This window comes from Zootermopsis nevadensis, unplaced genomic scaffold, assembly GCF_977971745.1.
Source record: "Zootermopsis nevadensis isolate Lab colony 2312 unplaced genomic scaffold, Znev_1.0 Znev_ptg000030l, whole genome shotgun sequence".
Lineage (NCBI taxonomy): Eukaryota > Metazoa > Arthropoda > Insecta > Blattodea > Termopsidae > Zootermopsis > Zootermopsis nevadensis.
Genome location: NW_028259162.1, coordinates 9,484,911 through 9,512,067, shown reverse-complemented (window position 1 = coordinate 9,512,067; position 27,157 = coordinate 9,484,911). Strand labels below are relative to the sequence as shown.

The following is a 27,157-nucleotide window of genomic DNA, read 5'->3' as shown; positions in this document are numbered from 1 at the left end:
GACTGGCACTACAGAACGCGGAAAAAAGTCAAACTCAATATTTTTAACCGCTTCATAACCGGTGCAAGCAACTCCATACAAAGCCCCAAGAAGGTGAGAAAATGCAGTTTCGCGAGACTAAAATAGTTTCGTTACTAGGCAGTAGTTTTTAATACGTCCAGTGAGGCAGTGTTCTGTATTACCGACCAATATTCGTATATCACTGATAATGGCGGTTCTGGAAAAACAGGAACGGCACAGCAATGTAAATAAATTCTAGATTTTCTTTGGAGTGTTAACAGATTCATTTCGAATCTATTTAGAGTAATTTAAATGCCATTGTTCTTGTTACGATAGGTACTTCAAACACCGTTCCATTGAAATTAACTTACGCTGAACCACTTTTCCTGAACATGCGTTTTGGACGGAGCCCTAAAATATGGGGGTCTCATGTATCTTGTCCCTGGAGCTTTACATGTTGTTTAGAAAACACTCTACAAGAACACAGTAACTTCCGTAAAAAAACTGCAGTTCCAGAAATGGGGTACAGGTGCATAAAACGACTGTACGGAACTTCGTTTTGTCTTGCTTCGTCGTGCTGAGCGCTCATCCGAAGAGAGAAACAGGGAAAGTAGAAGAGTTTGTTTCCTGAACTCCTAATGTCTGTGAGAGAATTTTGTTTGTTTCTTCTTCTAACATTGAAAGGTAAAAAATATTTATTTTCAGCTGTCATTCACGTAAAAAACTAAACTTCTGAGTTCGTACCTAATATTATCACACAATGCTTATAATATTTATATAGGAATTTTATCTACTGAAACTGCATCTGAGAGAAGTCCATAATATTTGTTCCAACTTCCATTTTCAAAATTAAAAACTCGTTGAGATAAATGAGAAGTTAAGTAAGCAAGAGTCAATTAATAAACCTTATGTTTAGGAGGTATGCGTTATGTTCTTACATTTCTCGCAGTCTAATGGTGATTTTAAGAAACGTTCTTAGTGCTTCAAGTTATTCCATATCCCTTTGAGCTCATCAGTCATTATTATTTTTTTCTATTTGTCATTCCTATCATTCCACACTAAAGTCTTTGGTTCTGATAGCGACATTAAATAAACCATTAATACATCCTCCAGACGTCACATTTATTCCAGCGGGAAAAGCTATAGATGGCAGCAGAAGCCATCTCACGGACTTCTGCTCAACTGCGATATATATATGTTGTAGTTCAATACATTTCGATGAAAAGTGCTGCCATCTACAAACAGATAATCGCTGTAACAAAATAAGAGTGATATTTTCACATTTTTGGAAAAAAAAGTGTCTTCAGCCTTTATTGGTGGGCGGCCAAGCAGCCCGAAAACATGAGACCTGAGATTTTCTGTTCCTTCCACCTCGAGTCAGAAAGTAGTTGAAAGTGGTTGAAAAGGATGAAGCATGTTTAATTTCAGATTATTAATACAAAAATACAAAAATTAGGAGATTACACTCAAAATTTTAAAAATCAAATATGTTTTTACAGAACGAAGATAAATTGTGGAAAGAGCGAAGTTTGCAGTAACAGAATTTGGTAAAATATCGGAGATAATACAACAACATAAGCAGAAACATACATTGTTTGTTACGAAAAAAGGTAATAAAAGAGGTCAAAGAAGAAGAATTTTGGATTTATACATGAAGAGATGCCAAACAAATAGCGGAAATAGTATTTATTCGTAGAATAGTACTAATACCATCTGACTGCAGCTTGGGCTTAAACGTTTACAGTTTTACGTCACACCCTGTTTTCCTATGATAATCAATAACGTTCACGGTCAGTCTTTAAAAGTAATGGACATTGATTTAAGAGAAATGTTTTTTGCACAGACAGTAAAGTGTTTTTTGTTCAAGAGAAGGTTCAACTAGCGCCTATAAGAAAAATAACAAATGTTGTTTTATAAGGAAGCTCTGCGTTAAATTTTCACGCACAACTTGCCTCTTCCTAGAAGATGAAGAGATTTTGCACTATGATTTCATGCATTCTCAAGAACAATTAATTTTAATATTTCCCTACGTTAAACACCATCATTAAAAGGTTCTAAATGTAACTTTGTATTTAACACATTCTTCCATCTTTACAAATACTAATAAATGACTCAGATTAACTTTTTAGATGAAACAACGGTGTGAATATTAAATTACTTTCTATTCTCAGTATGTGCTGCATTATGATACAATTCAGAAATCAGCAAATATATGGTACTAGTAACCTGAGGACGAATAACGGGCCCAATTGCTATTTGTATTCAAGCAGAAGGAAATCTTTTCAACTGAACATCGTAGATGATAATTGTAGAGACAAATATTCTTGGATATAGGGACAATAAAGTTTAATGTGATATTTATGGACTAGTATGGAATGATAAGGCCTATGATAAGTTTTCGGGAAACATATACAGACACACAAATGTAAACATCTGTCAAATTTCCCTGGACACTACTAGTTTAACACAGAATCATGTAACTGGCTATAAAGTGTTAGTCTATGGCTCTCTTTTGTCAGATGCTATTATGAAGGCTAAGATGACCGAGTAGTGATGCAATTACGTTCGTAATGTCGCTTTGGACTTGTATGTACCAGACGATCTCTACAATGAACCACTTGGCCGCTTAAAGATAATTCCGTGGCTATCATACACACCCCTGTTTGCAAATCTGATTTATGGGTAAAGAATCCGTTTGTAGAACAGTTCTTGCGTTTCTTACTATGCATAGTTAACTCACCCCTCGTGGCCTAATCAACTTGTGAAGTAGCAAGGATATAAATAACGTTCTAGTCAATCAGCTCTCTCTCTCTCTCTCTCTCTCTCTCTCTCTCTCTCTCTCTCTCTCTCTGAGGGTGCGAGATTAAAAAACAGAAGCCGAGGTCACGTAACCTTTGCGAAATCCGCACTCCTATACGAAGAAACATGTACAACTCATCGAGTGGTATTTCCTCAAGAGTAATGAAAATGTATTTTATTGTCCATCAATTTCGTTCACCACGTTGGCTTTCATGAGGGCCTCCGACGTATCACAGGACTATATGTATACTTTATTCCAGGCTCAATCTTCATGGAGTGAAATAATGTATTTCCAACACCGTGGCTGGAACAAGAACGATCCATGAGGTTAGTGAGAGCTACCGGAGTGGTTACCACTAATCTAAAAATCGTTTATACAACTTTAAATTATGCAACATTTTAATCTCTACTTCGGTTAACCGTTTGCTGAAATTCCTATCTTCCTCAATTTCAGAGCTCATAAGATGTAAATTTTATTCTTTTAATATTATCCCAAGCTAAGCCCAGTTCTTAATCACTTAAATATTTAATTAAAACACCGTTCACGTAATCAACATTGTGAAGGCAGTACAAGCCGCTTTATAATCACAATACAGTTACACAGTTTTGCTGCTGAAAGTAGACTTTTTTTCTTCAACAATGACATTCTTAAATTTTAATGAACAGTTCAATTATTGCATAACCACAAAATGATGTCCTAAAGGAGCTTAAAATATTCACAATAACGGAAAAGCTCAAATGACCGTCGTCATGGACGACCTTACTGCCACCCGATGGTTTCTCACGTACTCTAGCACGTCTGTAATGACAAATCATTATGTATTGTCCAAAAACAAATTCAACTAGGAAATGTTCTTCTGAAGTGTTAATTGTATATTACAATAGTATTATGATGGGTATTAGCATTCAGTTAGTTCTTCACGTGATTTATTATCATTAGAAAGACAGATTTGTTATCACTTCATTTGTAGAGGCGTCAGTTTGGATTTAACGCTCGTAATTAAAGGAAAGGTGCAACGCCATAGAACGACAGAACGTTTTTGCTAAAATTAGAGAAAAGAGATCTCTGGCGTTGTACGGGGAGATGAAATCAGGGTGGGGTAGACAGGGCTACATTGGTTGCTGTACGAGGGTGGAGAGAGAGGGATGGGCATGGTTCAGAGCGGGTATTTGGAAGCTGAGAGGGATGAGGGGGGGCATGGATGGGAAAATATGCCCTTTATGTGGGGCGACAGAAAGCGAGATTCACATACTATTAAAGTGTACGGAAACCGGGAGGTGGAGGGAACAGCTCCTGAGGAACAAGTGGTTCACCGTTGGCGAAGAGTTGGCCTTCAAGAAAATTTTAAGCACTACGAATGACACGGAGGTCAGGGATGTAGGGAAATTTCTGTACAAAGTAAGATGTAAAAGACAGGTCAAAATTAGGAATTTAGAACTGCCACTGGGGTAGAAGGCACGAGAACAATAAGAAAGAGTTATGTAAATAGTATTAGGGATTAAGGAATAGTCACGTAGAGTAGCATTAGTGAATAGTTGTAGTAAGCAGTAGTGCTAATAGTGCTACGTATGTAAGGACTGTGGCCGTGAAAACCTGGTGTTAGGCGGCCACAGATCTCTGTATATAGTCTAAACCAAATATATTATATATTATATTATGTATCACAAAGCGCCATAAAAAGTAACCGTAAATACACCGCACGATTACATTAAAAGCAACAATAATTCTGCCTGTATAAGAACCCGAAAACGAAACAAGACTGAACTCCAAAATCAAAGTGTATATAAAATAATTATACCACCAAAAATAGTTTTTTTTTAAGATTCTCTGAAGGAATGTAGCAATGGCAGATTTGTTATAGGAATACTATGACTGACAATTGTCTATCGTCTGTTGTTTACGTTATATACACGATGTTTCGAGAGTAGTGTGAAGAACGAAGTACAGCCGGCTGACGAAACGTCGTGTATATCAAATTTAACTTGATGTTCCGCAATCGGTGTGCGGCCACAAAGTTTCAGGAGTGCCGCGAATTGCTGCAATAAACTATACATTCGCTTGTTATAGTTATAAAAAGGCAATACCTTAACTTTCAATTCGTAATGCACGCACGCACACAAATACAGAGACATTTGTGTATTAATAAATACAAAATTCGCAATTAATGTATGTTAAATCCTGCGGTACATATATTTCCCACTGGGCTTTAAAGGGTTCAAAATTTCGTAAGGCTACAACATAATTGCAACCTCTATTTCGTTATTTGTAGCGTAATTCGACATCGATTAATATAAAAATACGAGTCGATAATACCGGTACCATTTGTAACATTCAATTTGTTTTCTGCGTAACGAATCAACAGGACTGAAGAGATCTTAATGCATACATTCTTAGGTATGTTTTCTACAGCTTGCAAGAGTCGCATTCAAGTGCGTAGATCCATTCAATTTTGTCATGGTTTTTTTTTAGAAAGTCTGTTTCTTGCGCAATCCGGTATACAGATGGCGGAAAATATAATAAAACTAATTTCGTAAATTAAAATCAAAGAAATCCTTACATAAATGCCCATATTCATCACGGAATGTCAGCAAGTAAGAACTGTCCCGTATTTGTTGCTGCTTAATCAATACTACTACTATTTAAATATGTGACAAAGGTCGGAATCGATTGGCTGAGGGGCGATATAAAATACAGAATTCCGAAAGCGATTATAGTGGAAGGTTTCAATTCCACAACAGCTGAGACCGCGAGCAAGCAAACTGCACGAGTAACATTAAGCTTTGTTGCCTAAATGAGACGATTGACGCAGCATATTGACCCTCCGTCGTGTTGACTCCGCGACTGAAAATATTCCCTATCTTTCAGTTCGCACATATATGTAGGACATGCTTTTGAAACAACGCTTCGACGAAGCAAAATATCAACATTTTGCACGTGCTAATTTATAAGGAAGAGCAGAATGTAATGTTAGACGTAGAAATATTGATATTTAGCTCCGGGCTTTCTAAAATTTCGTACTTGAGGGGGGAATATATGAAATTCTTTATCGCCACGGATTACAATTTTATTTTTTATGTACCAAATTACTAACAGCTGTTGTCATTAATTTGCGCAATGACATATGCTTCAAGGAAGCGGGATAGACCAGCCAGTCTTGTTATTGGGCTGTGGACTGGAAAACAGGGGTTCGATTCCCGGTTGTTCACGTGATTTTTTTCACGTAGCTACACCGTCGAAGCCGGCGCTGGGGCCCATCCACGGATAAAGCGGTCGAGGCATGAAGCTGACCACTCACCTCCAAGAAGCGATGATGTCAAGACAAATGGATCTAAACCTCTAATCCTCCACACATTTCCATGGCGGTGTGCTCAGTTATACACCAGTGTCAACTTCATTTTTCCCTTTTACGTAAGATTTCAGTCCATTACATTCCTGTTCCCAGGTATCTACAATAATTCTATACATGCGCAAGTCGAATAAAACGCTTCAATAGCCCATTACGAAAGTTTGTTTCGCATTCATGGGTCTACTTCCATGGCAACCTGCTACGTCACATTACTATGCGGCCAATAGCTAGCCAGGCCTATTCTTAATCCCATGTTACCCCGTAAAAACCAACGTATCGAGAATGAGTGACCTATATATCATAATAGACAGATATCGATATGACAGAGCTGTAGTATTCGTGCATGTGGAAACATTCCCAAGTTGTCGAGGCCACAAGCAACAGCATTCGATTATTGAACTCGTTATCTTTGGCCCCAGTCGCCTCAGTTCACACTGGGGCAGTGCATAGATAACATCGCGGCTGCAGCACCTGTTGTCGAGCAAGTAGAGACGTTTCTCAATCTTGCACTTCCATCTTTCATTTCTTACAACCACTCAAAAGAATGTGTGCACTCTGAAGTTAAATGTTTTCACCTGAACCCTCAGCGAACTCAATATTACTAAGTGAGATCTGAGTTTCTTACGGCGGCGAATATAAAGATGGCTGTCTTCTTCGATGTTGCGTCGTGTAGTCTCATAGACATTCACCGACGTTTCAAAGGTGCTTGCTGCCTCCACCAGACTACACGGCATAATAACCCAGAAGACAGCCATCTTCATACGCCACAGTGAGAATCTGATTTCTTACGATTACTCAAAATGTACGTGAACTGATTTACAGAGCCAGCGAAAGTAAGCCGAAAATGCCGATGGACCTTTACTACCTAGCCCCCAGCCCTCCTTGTCGGATGGTATTGTTGCTGGCCAAAAGAATAGGCATTGAGTTCAATCTCAAGACAGTTAACATCATCGCTGGCGAACAATTCAAGCCAGAATTCATCAAGGTAAGAAGCTGAACTAATTTAAGACTAGACAATCATGACACGAAACTTCACTTCTCCACCATACAATGGAAATGTATATACAAGTAAGACAATTAAGAATCCCCATATTCTGCCCCAGATATTTTTTTCTGCTTACTGCAAATTAGGACAGAAAGTGGATTTAGACGGTGTGTGATATTATCAAATCTTCCTTGCGTTCAATTTCTTTCCCATTGCCAAATAAGAAAAAGCACGAATTCTTTACTCAGCCAAATAGAATAGATGGCATGGGAATGACACATTTTAAAGCTTAAATAAATAGAGATATCAAATAGATATTAGAATTCCATAAATGGAATTTTTTTAGATTTAGATGTTCTGACATAATGAAGAGGTAAAACTGAGTAAATCTAAGTTAAAAATCGTTTCACCTTTCCCAATAATTTTTATTGATACCTAATCGCAATGTTGTATAAAAGAATTAAAATGGTTACTTAATTTTTCTTAATTAAATACTATAGTATACTATACTAATGTAGTGGAATCTGATTTATATCGAGGTTAAAATAACTGAGCTACGTTGTATAGAAGCGCATGCATATGGATGATCAGCAAACAACTTACCTATTATACACAGAAAAATGTTTAAACATGCGATCTGAATATTTTATGTTATCTACTGATTAATCTGTTTATCGTGACCTGGTTTTCGAGAGTGCAACACAGTATCCTATACACAGCCTTGACCTGGTATCTATACATATTACATGTTGAAATGTCTCTTAACCTGTTTATTATAAATAGAAAATCTTCGTAATGAAGACGTTTTAATTTATAACTTTACTACAAATGTATTTGTATTTCCTCTTAGTAACATAAATCAGTAACATTATAACACAATGCGAGTCAGCTGTGTAGTAGAGTATTTGACTCGTATGCAAATGGTTATGGGAGTGAATTCAGATGGAGCCAGAAACTTCTGATTGTTTCATGCAGCAGCAATTTTCTTGTTTAACGCTGTACAAAGAATTACTCTGTCAAAGTTGTGCATTTCTGGAAGATCTATTACCATACATCATTGTATGACCACATATTAAGTGACACTAGCGTCGTTTCCAAACCATTAGTTCATTCGACTTCTATGTTCGTATTATCGTGTACAGTAAATTAAGAAGTACGAGTTTAGAGCAGCCGCTAATAACATAACGTCTGTACCAAATTTAATCAAAATCCTTCCAACATTTCTCGAATTGAATCCTATGGACAGACGGACATAGAGTGTGACAGTTATGGTCAGCCCGAAATGCGTCGATTTCATGTACATCGTGCAAAGAACGCAAAATAAGGAGGAACGATGTTCAGATTTTCAGGTCAGAAACCTGAATACGTCGGAAGCTTTGTAGATGTAAAAGATCACGTGACGGGACGGTCAATCATTCATTATTAAAACACACACATCAATCAATAAATGCTCTTCTGCGCATTGTATATTATTAAAGGGTCAATTCAAATACCTGTTTTTCCAATTTATTTTAACAAACTTTAATTAAAAAATATATGGCTTTTGCGAGCCAGTACGATCTTTCATTTATCAATACTGAGTACCTGAACACGAAGTAACTTTTAGGAGATATTTTCGATTATTTCGAAGAAGAAGTTTCATTGGAAGCAGTAAGAGAAAACGTTGATATTTATTTGGTTTGTTTAAAATTTAAACTATGTATTGAAAGCTGCCTAGTGACTTGACTGAAGACTGTCATAAAATAGGACAAATATGTATTACAGTGTACCATAATTTTAAGTTCATTTTTAAATATTTAGTTGGAAAAAATATAGAGGTGTTTTATTAAAGGTTCCTCTAATTTCCTTCCCTCAATTTCACGAGTTTTATTAAAATGTATCTTTTTTAAATAGAGTTGCAGGGTGTGGATTCGATTCATCTTACTCAGGACAGTGGATGATGGTAGACTGTTGTAAATACCTTTGAATTAAAGAAAAAGATACCGGAATTTCTTGACAGCTTAGCTTCTCAACAAGGACACTGCTCCACGTAGTTGATTAGTTCGTCATTCAGTTAGTGTTTTAGTAGTTTTACGAAATTTTAGTCAGAATTCTTGTTCTTCAAAAAGGTGACATTACACAGACTTATAATCTATAGAATTAATTTTGTATATTTTCTTTGCTGAATATTTAATAAAATAAATATGCAGACTATCTGTATGTCAGTATTCTGTACCAGATTTCATGACAATCGAAGAACGTTTTCATGCGTTAAAGATGTGACAGATATAGGTAAGCGTAAATGAGTTCTTAATTCACACTTTCGCAGGAAGCGTGATTAATAACTAAAGCTAACTGCTTACGATGGACAGGGACTCACACTAAAATGTGATGCAGTCTCCTGAGACTGAAGGGATAATGACATGACTCTTTTCTCCTGTTTCAGTTAAATCCCGAACACACGATCCCAACTCTAGATGACGATGGGTTCATCCTGTGGGAAAGGTAATTAATAATTACACCTCATACTGAGACTTAGCTAATATGCGAAAAGTTTCAATGCACATGCCAACTTTCTGAAAATAATGTGATTATATTCCATGTCTCCAGGCGAATTCCGGGACAATACATTATCTCCACGTCTCTTAATAAAATATTTTACATCAAAAGTTATTCAGCAAAGAGATATTTAAGCTGCGGTCTATTGGCTTGTGACAGTGTAGTCTTGTAGCCTCAGATCGTACCACCTGCAAAACTACAAACCGTTACAATCCATAAGACAGACCACAGTACGAATTCAAACAGCCTCAAATCTCAAACAGAGATCTCTCCACATACCACTGGGTATGTGTGCATGGCTCGACATTTCAGTCGTTTATACACAACATGGAATTTTAATACACTTGGTCTCAAATGCGTAGTTCCAATGCACATATCACAAATGGATACATAAACACGTACATTTACACACACATGTAACATATCCGTGTTACAAATCTACCGACAGGGACCGAGTATTACGTCAGACCTACTCCCATGCAACTATAGTGCTACTAACTCTCACTGAATTTCACAAATTTGGATTAATTAAAAAAATTGTGGAAAGGGTTTGCGAAACTGAAGTTCGTATATAATTGGAATTCGTGCTTTTCAGATACAGGTAACATGAAATCTAATACGTTGTCTGGTTAGTAATAAATTATCGTCTCACAAAGATTATCACGAGTAACCACTCTGTCGAGCATTTGTACAGTTTGTACATGTACGTTACAAGTTCTGGTTGAAACTATTGATTAATCGGAATCATAATAAGTTGTCAAGACAAATCGTTTCCAACACAAAATACTGTCAAGCAATAGGCTACCCTACCCGGAAGACAGCAAATCCGTTGTCAGGGAGGTTTACAACTCACATCTTTCATAGAAAATGGCTGTCTTCCGGGTTGTAGCGCAGTGTGGTCCGGTAGAAGTTTACCGACCTTTCAGAGGTCGCTGATAAACTTCTACCAGACTACACGGGGCTTCAACCCAGAAGACAGCCATCTTCGTACTCAGCACCGTGTAAACCTCACATCCCTACACATAGTTCACGACTCACGATTGTTAATTGAAGCGTTTCGTCGGATATGCACTGTCGAATTTCTCTTTCTAAGGACGAATGGACAGGTAGGCTACTACGTAGAGAGACAGCCAGTATGTTAATGATATACAGGTGAGCAAAATTTTGGATATAAAACTGTGTTTATCCTAATCTGGCTGCAACCTTCTACACAGGATCTTACTTGAACAGTCTATTCTTACTTCTAAGTTACGGGATTCCAGTATTATAGAACAAGCAGCTCAGCTCATTTCACATTAGCAAATACCTTTCCTCGCAGTCGCGCCATTATGGGCTACCTGGTGAACCAGTACGGAAATGACGATTCGCTGTACCCTACGGCTCCCAAGAAGCGCGCTGTGGTGGATCAGAGGCTCTACTTCGACGCTGGTACCCTTCAATCGAGGAATATAAGTTACATGGTACGTGTCGCTTGTACATTGTTTACGCCTGCTCTGGGCTAACTTTATTAACAGTTCCACTGCTACATGTTTTCGTGTTCTTTCCTTTTTTCCTGTATATGGCTACGCAATGTAGTGACAACAGATGAGCTGACAACGTTGTTCTTCTGTGATGTGACGCCGTGGTACGTAGATACCAACGATCTCCTAGTCTACATGGCGTCACAACCCAGACGAATAACATCGGCATTCTCACCGCCGTGACAATCTCACATCTCAAAAACATTAATTAAATGATTTGAGCAAACAAGGACGCCTCCTAAAATTTTATTTTCACTTGTGTCGAGCCAGATGCAGCATTTCTTTTCCGTGTGGTTTGGAAACTATACACCGTGTACACAAGACATGTTCTGCTGTAATTTGCCCCTATATGCGAATGTCTGATTTTATACATATAACCCACATGCATAAGAATCTCCATGCACTCTGTTCGTGTTCGATATTAAGCAAATCGCTTGTAGTCGAATGGCCTTACTTAGAAAGTGCGACTCCCGAGTAGCAAATCACAGAATCAATGAGTCACAAATCTAAGTGCGGTTTGGATAGAGTTAATTATTAATTTTAAAAGTTTCTGACGAAGATTACACACACACTGTATACAATTACTCTGTTGTACTTTATCAATCGTCCAAATACTTTTAATCACACCGTTTCGCAAGTTGGTTCTATCTCCGTCATCAGATGGCAGGTGACAATTACACAAATGTAATCTAAGTGCAATTGTCATAAACAAGCAATAGTACTGTTAACAACAAACCGATCTTAATATAATCGGCATATTAAGTAATTACATTTACACGTTAGTAGCTTGACAATGAAATCAATTAATGTATACGAAGTAAGGCTAACACAAAATTAATTATTACACTGTGTAAATACAATTGAAAAAATCTGATCTCATTATTCCCGATAAGACCCTATGTACGTTCAGAAGTAGCAGAGTGACCCAGTTGTGACACGAAAAGGTGGTAAAATGTGTGTTAACTATCGAACACAATTCCCAATCCCAGATGATGGAGATAAGAGTGTTCTCCGAAACGTTGGATTTTTACTCCACTCTACACGGCTGACCGCCCGCGTCATTGTAATTCAACAACCGTGGTAACTCAAAATCTTATATACACTCAGTTTTAATTTCCAAAATCCATCGTAGTAAAATTATTACACACGTTTTGGAAATAATTTCATAGACTACATCCCTTCCTTGCACTTTACAGGCACCAGTTATTTTCGCCGGTCAACAACCTGAGCCAGAGAAACTAGAAAAAATTAACGAAGCTCTCGGGTACATGAATCTGTTCCTAGAGGGTCAAAACTGGGTAGCAGGAGACAGCATGACAATTGCAGACATTTGCCTTGTCGTGTCTGTGTCAAACTCAGAGGTAAGCAGTTTTGCTTTGTCGTTAAGGTCTCAGAAGTCCACTATCGAATCAACGAGCGACCGTGTCAGCCCTGCTAACACTTTGAAAAAGAATTCTCGTGTCTAACTTCCGTGTTAATTGGTATTTAATGCACTGGAACACAGCAGAACCCAGCCGGACTTTATTAGCGCTCTTACGAAATTTAATGAAAGTGTAATAACATATATTACTCGTTTATTTAATAGGTGTTTGGAGCAGACATCACCGCATTTCCTAATGTTGTTACCTGGTATGACAAGATGAAGACTACACTGGTGGACTACGACGAAATCAATCAAACCGGAGCCAATATTCTGGGCGAAATGGTTCGCAGTAAACTGTCTTGAACACGTTTACTTTACCAGTTAATTTCAGAGTTTCATGTAGAAGATTTATGCACTTCCGATTTTGGACACTAGGCACAGTAAAAATACTAATACTTTTTTGGTATTAATAATATACAACATTATTCTGTACATTTGACTGTACTCGTAAATTTGTTTTACACAGAAAGCAAAGTTACAGCAAAAAGGAACAAAATAAAAATACGTGTGAGTAAATAATTCTGTAAATACCCTTATTTCATTGCACGTAGTTCAGATACAATTTTATAAACTGTTTTCTTTATATCACTGTTACTTAAACTATTTATACTCAGACCTGGAACTTACAAATTAATTTTTATTTAAATATATAACTTATAGCTATAATAAATTTAATTATATTTAAACAAAAATACTCTACTAAATTTGTAATATATGGCTTGTGAAGATAATATAGTTAAATCAACCCTCTATAAAATCCCAGATGATTATTCCTACGGTTATAAAAAGCAAGTGCACTGATGAAAAAGTTTTCTCATCAGTCGTCATTCATGGGCCGAAGACCAAGAAGAAGAGGGTAAGACTGCAACCGTCGCCCGCTACTGATCGAATCCGAAATCCGGTCGCCTGATCGCCTGTTAAAAAAGAAATCCCTGTGTCTGTTTGGAATAGAAACTTGATGACGGAATGAAGTTGACACATGTTCCATGCCTCCTGCTTCCTCCTAGCAGTTATCTGAATCGGTTCGATTTTGAAGCGCATCATTCCCCAGTGATGGTAGCCTAAAGTAGGCACGTCTCCGAGAGTTCATTGTCTGAGCCAATCAAAAATCGTATTTTAGGTTTCGAATGTTCAAAACTGAAACTATAGAAGATATATCTTCAGACCATCGCGTCAAATCTCAAAGTATACTCGTATTTAGTTATGAGTTATTTCCACAAGAATCTGAACTAAAATTTCTAAATCTTTCTAATGTCTAACATGCGTATTCAAAGTAGAATCAAAGGATGAGAGAAGATGTCCTGTCAGATGCGAAATTTACAAGTCTCACTGATGCATTACAGATTACAAGAGATCTGGTTCAGGTATCATGGATGACATTTTATAGGACGCCTTGGGCGAAGTATCTGTCCATCGAAACGCAATACAGGTTCGAATAATGAACAGAAAATGAAAAAGTTTAAATGCAGACAAGCATCAGTCATAACTGTCGGCAAATTACTTGGCCTGTCAGCGATCATTACGCGCGGAAAGAAATGGTGACATTGGGACGACATGACCGCGTCTAGTAACATGAGCTTCCAGTTCTGTCCATTTCCTAGAATTATGACGTCATCCACAGGCCTCGTTGTTTGTCGGTATAAATACCACATTACGTAACGTTATCCGTCAAGGGCATCGCAAGAAGGAGCTGATTTAACACATCCCGATAGACCAACCAACCAGTCTCAAGTGTTGCTTAATTCATCCCAACCAAAGTTGCTATATCATTGTCACATGACCTGGCAGTATTTTGTTGAACACTATACGCTGCAAGAGCAATGGTAGTGTAAGAGAAATCCTACTACGGAGGACCGCAGGTTGTTGTTCTGTTTAGGTGAGTACAATATTTACTTTCGTGTTGTAATGTTAACGACAGTGGCCAACAATTTTAAAATCCATTGCAAGAATTGTTAGGTGTTAGGGAGCAATTTAAAATTGTCCGTGAAACGGTTACTGGATTGTGGACTTGTAAAACATCTCAGAAACCAATTTTTGGGTTCTTCAGCAATTTTCTCCCCCCCCCCTCCCTCCCCGGAACCTTGTTAGTGAGTTACGTGTGTCGTGTTGTAGAACTACCTGACACTCGTGAAACGTGATATGAATTCCGCTGGAAGACAATCCGTTTCGTCGCCAAGTGAAACTATTATTGTTAAGTATACATGCGTGGTTTTCTTGAGATTTTCCAATGTTAGAACACCATTCAGTGAAATTTCGTGATCTACATTAAGTTTGTATTGAACCGTTCAGGACGGGGGTTCTCAACCTTTTTAAGACCTAGGTATCTGAATGTTTTGTGTACCTACACGTACAATAGGACCCGTAAAGAAAGTAATTTTTTTGAGTATTTGCAACGGTCAACGAAGCTCGGATATATTTTGCGCCCACTTCTCATATTTGTAACTTACGCTTTCCCAGGGAACAGGAATGAGAAACAAGACGAGCACAACTATGAAGTCTTTGAAAAGACAAATGGCACATTTTGAACTAAATGAAAAAAAAACTATATATGTACTCACACATACTGTTCCTGTTATTAACGTTTTCGTTTGCCATTGCGTGTTGCTTGAGAATGCAGACTGTCTGAGCTGGCTAGCGGTAAAGTTTCGTAAGCTACCCAGTTCGAGTCCTTGCGAAAGCACCGGTAAATTGGCTGAGGTTTCGTGATGTTTCTTATTCCATTCAGATTAATGAGGAGACAACAGGCCCGCATGAAGCCAAGACAGTTTCCTCCGCAATATTTTCAACGCCACTGCACGTAATTATCTTCCCATTCCATTCGACAGTACAGCATCTGTATTTGATACAGCGTCATTAAATAACCTACAAGCCAACCCAACCGGCCTTGGAGGAAAATAATATTCTGGTGAGAATTTTCGGTTGCATATTGGCTTCTACACCTCGTGTAACACGGCCGTCTTTCTTGCAATGCAAAATACATTCCATAATCCGAATTGTTGGTACCTGTAATAAAGAAATCGACAGTGGCGAATCCGTCATGAGACCACTGTGAAATCTAACTTCAGACACCATTTATGTTTCTCATTACCATATTTTTAATTTGTGTTTATAAATGTGTGTAACTCTTGTTTGTTTGTTTTTTTATTTCAAGCTGAGAAGATACAAATAAAATGACAATCGATCTTTACTACCTGCCCGCTAGCTCTCCCTGTCGTTCAGTGTTGCTAACGGCCAACGCAGTGGGTGTGCAGTTGAATTTGAAGTTCTTGGATCTGTTCAAAGGGGAGCACTTGACGCCAGAGTTTCTTAAGGTGCGTAACCTCACAAGCGTTACAATCGTCTACATTCTACAAGAAGAGAGTTGCTTTGGTATTAACACAGATCGAGTTGCGTCTGCGATGACATATTTTAATTCTCCTTTGTACATTCCTGAAGCCCTCTCTCACAGTTGCACCTTCTTCTTCCTTGTGATTCCTGGGATGGCACATTACAAATAAGTGTGGTGAGTTATATCCTGCGGTAAGATATGTAAAATTATAGACGCAAAACTATTTTTCTGACACGCGTTCTAAATGATTTTACACATAGCGAAAAAATCTTAACTTCGAATAAACCACACACAACTTCAGAATATTCTTCATGCGTCTGAATAACCACAACGCTTTAGGCCTACTGATGTGAGAAGCGTTGAGTTCGTGTCTGAAACGTTTTTGGACTACATCGTTTCTGGTACTTGGGATGAAGAATTAAAGACTTTCCTTGCTGTCCTGATTTCTCTCAAAGTAACCCTGATATTCGAATTGTCATTTAGTGTAACTACTCTTTCCGTCTGCAAGGTGCATTCATTTAACCGCATCTCGACAGAACTATTGGTTGAAGTAACACGACGTAATTCATTAAACTTGGTTAATATGATAAACTACTGTTGTTTTGACTGAACCCTCTGTTTCAGCTGAACCTCCAGCACACTGTACCAACCCTGAACGACAACGGATTCCTTCTAAGTGAAAGGCAAGTAAGGAAATACTTATTTGTATCTGAGTGTCTGTTCCAAAACAATATTGAATATGACGAGGTCCTCATGGCAATGAAAGTGTGGGTTGTGAACAAAGTTTCGATTCTTATTCAGTCTGTCCGTCGCGTCTGTCGGTGGCCTTACGCACTACAATTTTACCATTGACTCCAGAACGGCAAATCGAATTTGTAACAAATTTAGTTTGGAGATAATGTCGCAACAGGCAAATCCAAACTCTTGTTTCTCCGTTTCCTACATACGGTAATGCCACCGTGACAGATGCTCAAATTCGTGGGGTGGGATGACTTTCTGAAGATGAATGTGATAAACGATGGCAATCAACCACTTACAAGAAAGATTGCACAGCGTCACAACCCAGAACAAAATCCACAAATAATACTGAAACTTTCCTAAATGGAGTCTCAGAGTTGAAAACTTTTAAACCTTATGATTTGGCAATAGTTATTTAAAATGCAATTAGCTCTTGTGTGGGCATGTGTTCCAGATTGCTTGCATTTAAAAGAGTATACTTTGCTTGTAATACATGATTTGTTATATATATAAACAATATATAAAATGGCTGCAAACAAACGAAAAACTTGTGCATTAGAAAAGAAATTAATTTAAAATAAATTTTTAAATGTGCACATTCTGAAGCTTAGTTTGAGATTTTCTCTCTTTGAAGCATGAAGAACTGAACACATTTAAGTACAATCTAAAGCAAAGAAATTCTCTTATCAGCCGCATCCTTTCACTTATTATGTCTGTCCTTAAAATTCTTACTTGTTATTAGAAATCACATACAACATAAACATGGTTCCTTTTTACCTATTTTGAATTTTCAGATTCATTGTTTATGTCCGTACCAGAAATTTCTTTCGCGCATATTACAGCTTTTTTACGTAATAATGGCATCCACTATAACTACCAGGTACTTTACATAATCTTCAGTTTTAATGCTTGCTTGTGAGGTAAGCATATAAGATTCATATTGAACGGTAATTTCATCTGTTTCTTTGAATATAATAATGAATTAATGTTCACTCTCTACAGTCGTGCCATCATGTGCTACCTCGTGGAACAATATGCCAAAGACGACTCTCTGTATCCTAAAGATCCAAAGAAGCGTTCCCTGGTTAACCAAAAGCTCTACTTTGATTCCTCAACTCTGAACCAGAGATCCCTGGACTATTATGTAAGTAAAATGAAAATATTATTAAAAATAAACGACTCCACATATGCCATACATGATCCAAATCTGACATTCTTTGTAACTTCCACATTCGAAGTGATTAGTTTTTTAGCCATTCGGCTCAATCAGATTGAATTTCAGTCCAAAAAAACTTTTGAGATGTGCAGCTCGTAATTCAAATCACAGTATGTTTCATTATGATTACACTATGTTATTGGATTGTGAAATCAAACATATTTTCTCATAAAGGCTCAGATGTCTTCCATTGTGATAACCATTGGATCACTGAATTCGGTTAAATTAAAAGTTAGAAAATTATTACTATATTTTAAATGTTCAAATTTCTTGAGAAAGATTGGTTGTAAAAAACTCTCGGTTTACGAACGAGCTCCGTTCGAAAACGTTCGTTATACGTTTTTGTTCGTTATGTGTATCTTGCATTCCTGAGATTTTACGATACGTATCGTATACCTTAGCCATTTTAAAACATAAAAACCAAGTACTAAACATCGAATGGTCTATACAATACGTTTTATTATAATGTATGTATGCTTTATGGTTTATCGTATACGATACGTAACGTAAAATAAAATAAAAGAATAATAAAACAAGACATCGTACTTATTAATTTTAATTATTATAATTATCGTAATAAATACATTTTTTAAAAGTTTATTTATTTAAATCTTACAATTATGTTCACTAAACGTTTGGCATTTCGTTTTATAAGGAACTCTATCTACTGGCGACTTTAAGAAATTTTGAATGAATTGTGACGTTCGTTATAGCGAATGTTCGTAAATCGAACGTTCGTAAACCGAGAGTTGCCTGTACTTTAGAAACATTTTTAGCTTAAGCAACACTGACTTCAAGTCAGATTCTTCTCAGAACTGCCCATCATTTGTTGTTAAAGCAGACAGACAGTACACAAACATTTTATTCGAAGACCAAAATAATTAACAGCAGGCATAAATATAATGTGTGGGTATCTTCTGCCATGACAACAGTGCCACGAATAAAATATGAGACTCTTTTTCTCTTATCTGTATAGGCACCGATCATGTTTGGAGGAGCCAAGCCAGATCCAGAAAAGTATTCAAAACTTGAAGAGGCTTATGAGTTTTTCAACAAGTACCTGGAAGGCCAAGCATGGGCAGCTGGTGATCATCTCACCATTGCAGATTTCGCACTCGTAGCCACTGTCTCAAGCTCTGAAGTAAGCACAACAAACTCCTGTTCTTGTGGACTCACTGGCAATTGGCAGAATTACGAGTAAAGCAGTGTTCTCTGTCTTGTGACTACGTGAGATACCGGGTTCTCACAGCGGCACGAAGATGACTTCCGAGATGCTGCGCCATGTAGTCTCCTGGAAACTGACCAGCTGACTCCATCTTCAGGGTTATGACTCATTATCAAAACCTAAAATCCCATTCTGTTTTTCTTCTGCCTCTCGCTCAGTATTGGCCAAACCTCTGGAGTGCCTGATTTTAAGATGGAATAATCTTGGAAAAAGTGCACATTATACGTAGTAACGACAGACTTATGTGTTTATTTGTTCCAGATTCTTGGATTTGATGTTACAAAGTATCCAAATGTCTCCAAGTGGCTCGCAAAGGCAAAGAAGACAATTCCTAAATATGAAGAACTGAACCACGCAGGATGTTTGGAATATAAGAAATTGTATGACTCAAGAACTAAAGGGAAGTGAAGACTCTCAAATCTTGTTTGCTGTTGTGACTTGTGACTTCAGGCTATAGCCACAGATACAAGAGTCACGCTTACCGCGAACATATGCTACTGTAAACATACCTACAAATTTTGTAGAAATATCTTACTGCAGGTTTAAAATTTTAATGTGAGCCTCTGAGGTTCAACAACTTGAGGCAGTAAAAATCCATACTGACGGAAGTCATGTAAAGTAATTGCTCAGTTGAACTTTATTTGTACAATTATCACCTGAAATTCATTGTAACCATGTATACAGACAGAAGAATTTATAGGTAGACTTCTAAGATATTCCCAGAATCCAATTTCCTATCCATAAGCGCCAATGTGAGTGTACAGATTGAACCAACGTACAAGTTTTTCTAAAGAAGGAAATTACTTTATCAGCATTAAGCGTCTTATGATTTGCAGTGAACTAATTTTTGCACACATCTGACTGTAAAAGCGAGATAATGTGACAAAAAAATTGTATATCAACAGCAAAGATAAGAAAATTTCACTACACTGGTCGTTAATGTACGTATTAAATAACGAAGTGTCCAAAACAAAAACTTCAACGCCGGACAGTACTGTGAAAGGCGAGGAAAACATTTTACAAAGAAATTAACACAGCACAGCTTATTACTTGGGAAAATATTAAACCAGTTTAACATAACCAACGGAGGAGCCTTAACTACTGAGTTTACCCAAAAATAAAGGACTGTAAAACCAAAATAAAAGCGTTATTTACATCAAAATAGAAGGAATCGCACTGTCATTAAGAACACGAAGTGGGAATAACAGTGTCAAGATAAGGCATCCAATTTGTAGTAGTTGACATTGAAACCCACGATGAAAAGAAGTTAATAATAATAACAGCTTTTGTACATTTTAAAGTTTTTAGATGACGAATGAAGTAAATGTGATCAATCGACCAAAAATAATGCGATACGAAATATAACTTTTCACTATTACTTATATTTAAATAAGCCGAATAAAGTTTAACACGTAATGTTTAATGTATGTACTTAATGACATGATAAATGTAAGAAAACCCGAAGCAATATAGGTATAATCGTGTCTGATGTCCTCTCGATTAGAGTCAACATCTGTTGAAATCCCCCTGATAAACACGAATTGTATAAGTGCGTTAGACTAGAACTCAGTGGTTGTAGGTTAGTAACCAACATAACAGAAATGGGCAGAGGGCTTGTCGGTCTAAAACGTGAGACTAGCCGAACAATTTTTCTCGTAACACGGCGGTGAAACGGAGACAAAAAAATCAGATTAGTTGTTTCGTCTTAACATTTAAGACAAAACATCAACCGAAAATGCAGACTACTAGACTACACATGCACCACATGGATTCCAATAGCATTTTAAAAAAAGTATAAAATGTTTTACTTGGCTACTAGACACGCATTTGTGCTGCAAATGTAGAGGAGAGGTCTTGCGACGAGGAAACAAAGGGACTGGGCAAACAAGTAGGTGGACAGAACTCTTATGGAGTTAAGACTTCCATTAAAATGTAAATATTAAGAATAACAATATTCATATTCGGTCCCAGCGAAGTACGCACAAACAAGACATCGCTTTTGTTGGAATGCGACATAATTATCGCAACACTGTAACAGTCTAGCATTATATATACAGTACATCTATTTATATAACTGACAACTACCGGTTGGTTGGTGATAATTTTTTAAATCATTATTATTCTGCAGTCAGTGCAACAATGTAAGAGTATTTCTGCAGCTTAAGATTTATTCACTGACTCTTACTTATTTATTAATCATCTTATTAACAAAACGATGTGTGAAATGCATTCTAATATGGCTATATTCCTCGGTGTTTGCCAGAATACACGTACGCGTAGTTAATCAGTCTTTTTCCTTCTCTAATGATTCAATTGTTTGCCGGAAACTAATTACTGACATAAAAGTATTGAATGCAATGTATAGTCTGTGATACATGATAAACTGTGTGTGTTGGTTGGTTTACCAACCAACCAACACACACAGGTTATAATTTTTTTAAAGTCTCCACTTGAACCATATTAAATCATATCAGGTGGTTTAATAAGGACGAGGACGAAGATGGTTCTCGAAATGTAGGTGTCTTTTCCATTAAACCACCTGACCCGGCTGGTAGCCCGTGAAGAATTAATTATACTTAGTCGCCGTGAAAGCTTCAGATCATTCGTGTCATTATATTGTTTAATGAAGCAAAGATAAGTAATGATTTTAATGCTTATATGCCGATTTGTTAGACTTTTCGATAAAAATGTGTTTTAAGTACTATTTTAGGTTTTTACGGCTATTTTATGGTGCAGAGAGTGGGCATTATCCAAGTACAGTATGAGAAGAATCCGAAATTTGGAAATTTTGCATTTATCTTTGAGGTACTCAAAGCCACTCTCTTCAATGAAGGGCGCACAATGGAGAAAACAATGAAGGATGGAAGGGTAATTTTAAAATGAATCTCGGAAAATATTTGATAAAATCTGTTAAAGCCAAGACGATGAACTTGTGTATTTCAGTCATGGTAATTCCTAGAAGGACTCTCTTAATTGCAGAATATCTGGCCGTGAAATTCATCAAATATCATTATATCCGAGTTTTGTCAAATATTTCACATTTTCGACAAGGAAATGACATTCTGATTTACATGAAAATCGCTTATTTCAAACGTTATCGCTTTGACAGGCGCACACAAATATATGATAGCATAAAATCCCCACCATAAAGAAGTTTGAAAAGTAGGTTAATAATATAAGCGATCCGCAAGGAAGCATTGCTCAATGAGGGAACAAAAAAAACACTTTTTTATTATTCTTGTACAAAATGTATTAAATTATTCTTGAGTATTAAGTTACAGAAATATACATCAAATATTTTATTTACAAATCAACAACACCCTAATATTGTCAATATACACAAACTAAGGAAAATAAATGCATTTATGAATAGCATGGAGCTACATCGGACTAGCTAATGCATTGGATTAGACGGCGTTTCTCAAATCCAGCCAGCCGGGCGGGTCTCCACAGTTCTGGATTTCGTTTAAAACGACCAACATAAGTCACAACACAATAAGGATCGTTTCAAATAGAAACTTTTCATTTTACCAGTGAGCAACTCGCTGATTACAATCCATTACACTATTACCTTTATTATAAACGCATTGGTCGAGTAGCGAAGTAATGTTTCTTTTTCTCTTTTTCCCCTTCTGTGTGCTGAGAATACTGATTCTTGCGTATGGCTCTAAATTTAATTTGCATTACTTTTTTGCAGAATTTCGTCGGAATAAACTTTTTATGAGTTTAAGAAAGGAATGCTGAAGTGCTGGAAAACTCATATGATAATAGGGTTGTATATAGTCTGTAGCAAGTTTTGTCACAATCTATTCAGTGAAAAACGATTTTTTTTTTTTAATATATATAGGCAACAGAGAAGGATGTGAATCCCCTCGTGCTACACAACTGTTGCGTACGATCCCTAAAGGCGCATACATTTAGATCAAGAAAACGAAGAACCAGGTTGCAGCCCCCGTAGCTCCGTTGGACGGCTGAGTACGCACAATTATATTTACTCACATACTTCCCTTCAGTTTCCCTGATTCTTAAAATAAGACATTACTGAGATCTGTTAACATTTTTTGTATTGGACGGAGCACATGTACTGTCTCACCCGGCAACGTTGCATTCCGCAGCCAAATATTCTCGCCAGTTTTAAATTTTTGTGAGTTTGTCACTGCATGAAGATAATTCTTATTTTGTCATACCGGTCTAGAACAAATTTTTAATTTTCTGACTATTGAACATTAGGATTCATTTTCTAATGTCTAAACTCGATGCTTAAAGCATAATTACCCAGTCCTCAAAAATACTTAGGGGAAGTTTATGTGAGTAATAAAAGTGAACTGTGCATACATTTGAGAAACACAGTCCATTCTTTGGCTGATATACATTAATACTGTCACAGACCCAGTGGTTCATAAACATAACACTTCAACTTAATATCTGATCACTGCTCGCTCAACATTGCACTACCAGGCGCTTTCTTCACACGGATCTTTGGAAATAGCAACAAATGTCTACAAAACTACAAAACATATACTAAATACTACTCAGAAGCGAGCACAGTGTCAATTCGGTCCCAGTACCTCGAAGGATGTCTGCCGAAAAAGCCTCCTGTAACAAAAGAACATTTGTTAATGGCATTTACAGCGTGTTATAACATGTTTTAATAATTAATTCCACGATGGATCCACTACTGAAGTTTTAAATTCCTTTTATAACACTTCTGTTATCAGTGCATTAATAAGGTTTATATTTATATAGTAACAGAGTAAGAGCATTTAAATTATCATATAGTAACGAAGCACAATTATTAGTGGTACACATGCTGCCCTAAAACAACACTAAAGTGGGTAACATACCATCCCAGAATTTTAAAATATACTGAGTTCACCCCGAAGACGCTACTAATATTAAATCAAAACAATGAATAACAAATCTGCTACCAGCATAGTTACAACCTGTCTCTTGATAATGAGAGCAGAATCAACTTTGGATTCCTCTTGTAAATCAAATATATTTCATAAACGGAAAATGTCCAACATAATACCATCATGATGACTCAACCACTGTCAATAACCCTTGAGGAATTAGCCCTATGCAGCCACAGAGTTAGAGTTAAGTCAAAGACAGATCTGTTCCAACCATTATATAAGCAGATGAAAGGCAAAGTTATTAATTTGTGTGGTCATTTAGACGTCTGCACGTTCTATGTATGAGTCACGTAATGAAAAGAATGTCCAATATAAACGACACCAACATAAATACCCACTAAAATAGGGCAGCATTTTTTCACTGGTAAAAAATTCACTTTCTTACTAATTTTATAACTCGGTTAAAATTTGCAGGTGACGATAAAAAGTGAATGGCTCCTTTTCACTTTTTCCAAGCCAAAGTTTTTTGTTTGTTTTTTGGACATTCACATTAGCAGTTCAACAAACCACGGTAAACAAATATTTTGTCTCGACACACCAAATGACATGAAGCTGCCCACGACGTACACACTACTCCCAGACAGCTGTATAGCAGTGGCAGATGGCTCCAGAAAGTCAACATGACACCCCAATGAGTATCAGTCAGGTTTCCGAACGACGCACACGAATTCGTACAGAAGTGTCGAAGAAATGTCTACAATTTACCGCTTGTTAAAAATCTGGGACGGAGGGTCACCTGGCTTAGCACTCTAATAAATTTTAAACTTACGTCACATTCAACTGTAATTCGTAGATGGAAGAACTGGTATCGTGATGTCAGATTCTCGGGAGACCGAACGCCTGTCTCGTCGAGTAAGTGGTTGCACCGTGGATAAGTCGCGTTCCTACCCTGAAGAAGGAACGTTCACAATAAAACTCAACGTAAACGTAAACTGGGTGTAACACTTCAGGAAGACAAGTCATGTTCAAATACTTACACTGATACAACAATTTCGAATCTAACACAGTTTAGGTTATTGATCACAGTTCAATCGTTTTCGAGTCATGATAATTTTGGGTCTGACAAAGTTCAACGTGTAAGTCACAATACTTTTTATATTGAGATCAAAACAACTCTGCAAAATCCAGGCCTAAAATCTGTACATTAAATTCCTGCATCTGTTCATGACTATCTTACGTAAATTTGCATATAATGACTCCGGTATTGAATAGATGATAAATTCACTCATACTGCAACCTCTTCGCACGGGCTGCAAAGTCAGCCACGGCAACAAAACTAAAAATGTATCTAAAGTCAACTTACCATTAGCAGATTATTCACAGATTCCATTGTCGTATCTTCTAGTCCAAAGGAGATTTATGAAGCAGCATACGTCTTCTCTAATTAATAAATTATACATGAACAAATATATATCAAGATTTACAAATAAACAGTTTCTATTTCCGATATTCTGACGTCGTTTTTCTGTGATCGTCTTTCTTATTCCAAGACGACGATGAATTTCTGTACTTGGTGGTGGTGGTGTTGTTGTTGTTGTTCTTGCGGTTTGCATCCGGGAACAAAAATTTGTCAATCACTTGACGTACTGTTGAGTGCCTTCGTTCGAGAGGGTTTGGATACATTGTCGAGCGTTGCCACACACACACTGCTTCGTATTGGTGCAAACAGTTCTTCTGAGTTGCTTTTATAGTCTCCACGCATCTTCACAAACGTTGCCTCAAGACAATTTGATGATGGTGATAATAACAAGGGGCGGTGTGAGAAGAGTAACTGACGTCAGTGACCTTGTTCTCCAATACTTTTGTACAACGTCACGTGGCGCGAGAAACGGGAACTGTCAATTACATGTGAGTCAGTCAATGTAATCACCAGATTATTCAAATAGACCCGGGCCGACCCAAAACGTACTGGTTCGTGTATGTAATTTTCAATAAGACGCTGTTCGCATATCATATCCCAGCTTCCGACAGGAACTTTTGATTGTTGTTTTGTGGAGGGATACTTTTTCGTATCGGGAAAACCCTGCAGTTCTTGGCGATCAGTAAATCAATTCCGGCCGGGAGTCGAGAAGCAACAGTTGCGTTCAACTTCATCAGCGAACGTGCGGCATTTGAAGATAATATTATTAATTTTCCTCGTACGTATTTGTGGCTGCTGCAAGTGTCAAGAGAAATGCCGACACCACATCGACAAATAGTTTCTTCATTAAACTGTGGCATGCGCTGTACTTTTCGGGACAGAACTACCTCTCCCAAGAAACAAAGTTTGTGTATTTATTTAAGCACAACACCATGAAGACGTATGGGTGACTGAAGGTACAACTCCACGCGTTAATCTCGGCACTGGATGTACATGAGTAGTTATTTCCCGCTTCGGCCGCATTATCCGCGAGAAACAGTTCACGACGCCCATCATCCCGAACGCAAGGTAGTTGCGACGAGAAGAGAACAATATTGGAATTATGTACTCCTAGGAGTACATTAAATTTCCACAGGTGTTCTTTACGCCACATCACGGGTGATGAAAGTAACAATAGAATTCAAGGTAACGGCTGTTACAATGTCCTCCAAGGTTACTGTTAAACAACTCAAGGGAATCGAAGGTCATGTTTGTTATGACAACATGATGGAAAGGGGTCGAACGAAAATTACGGGCCCATGAGATGTTATTCGCTTAAGCTAATGCAAAAAGAACTCCCAAAATTCTCAGCAGGTATCGAACCCCGGTCGTCCAGCTCATATCTTAGTCCCTGCTGCACCAACTGAACTCCGGCTCGTTCTTCTTCAAACAGCTTCGTTCATCATCGTCGTTAGTACAGCTTTTTGACTACAGTGGTTCATTCTTAAGGACTCTATCGGCATTGTACGTATCAACTGAATAAACTGATTTGTATGTCGCTAAGATGTGCATGAGAAATTGATTGGGGGGGATATAACCCGTTTCAAGGACTCGAGCTGTCTGTCAGCCGTGAAGACCGAAGGAAACCTCTCATGATGATTACAAGTACCAGACAGCAGACACACGGGAACCCCAGATTGTTTTAGAGTTGAAAGGTTAAATTAGAAACTCAAATAAAGCAATAAATGTGTAATCACATTTAGTATGCTTCAAAACGTTATGA

At 37.4% G+C, this 27,157-nt stretch overlaps 2 protein-coding genes and 1 long non-coding RNA gene across 4 annotated transcripts in view; 1 reads left to right on the top strand and 2 right to left on the bottom strand.

Moving 5' to 3' along the window:
- The window catches only part of Sol1 (CUB domain-containing protein Sol1), a 659,765-nt gene that overhangs the window by 599,929 nt on the left and 32,679 nt on the right, over positions 1-27,157 (bottom strand). The gene's annotated exons all lie outside the window — the stretch shown is intronic.
- LOC110836648 (uncharacterized) lies at positions 6,476-19,527 on the top strand. The gene is made up of 11 exons (XM_022078071.2): positions 6,476-6,627; positions 6,969-7,131; positions 9,557-9,615; positions 10,988-11,129; positions 12,386-12,550; positions 12,775-12,912; positions 15,768-15,923; positions 16,565-16,623; positions 17,681-17,822; positions 18,871-19,035; positions 19,381-19,527. Exons 2-11 carry the CDS (start codon positions 6,991-6,993, stop codon positions 19,525-19,527), a joined length of 1,314 nt encoding a protein of 437 aa, XP_021933763.1. The 5' UTR covers positions 6,476-6,627; positions 6,969-6,990.
- On the bottom strand, positions 22,406-26,035 carry LOC110836652 (uncharacterized). The gene is made up of 3 exons (XR_002545399.2): positions 25,339-26,035; positions 24,805-24,924; positions 22,406-23,715 (listed from the first exon to the last, which is right to left on the bottom strand). It is a non-coding gene; the product is annotated as an uncharacterized LOC110836652 (long non-coding RNA).

Bases quoted from the DNA above. Each gene is read 5' to 3' on its own strand.
- LOC110836648 (XM_022078071.2), top strand. From the start codon at position 6,991: ATGCCGATGGACCTTTACTACCTAGCCCCCAGCCCTCCTTGTCGGATG. The intron at 12,913-15,767 runs TGAACACGTTTA...ATTTCAAGCTGA, and splicing joins TGGTTCGCAGTAAACTGTCT to GAAGATACAAATAAAATGAC. The intron at 15,924-16,564 runs GTGCGTAACCTC...CCTCTGTTTCAG, and splicing joins TGACGCCAGAGTTTCTTAAG to CTGAACCTCCAGCACACTGT.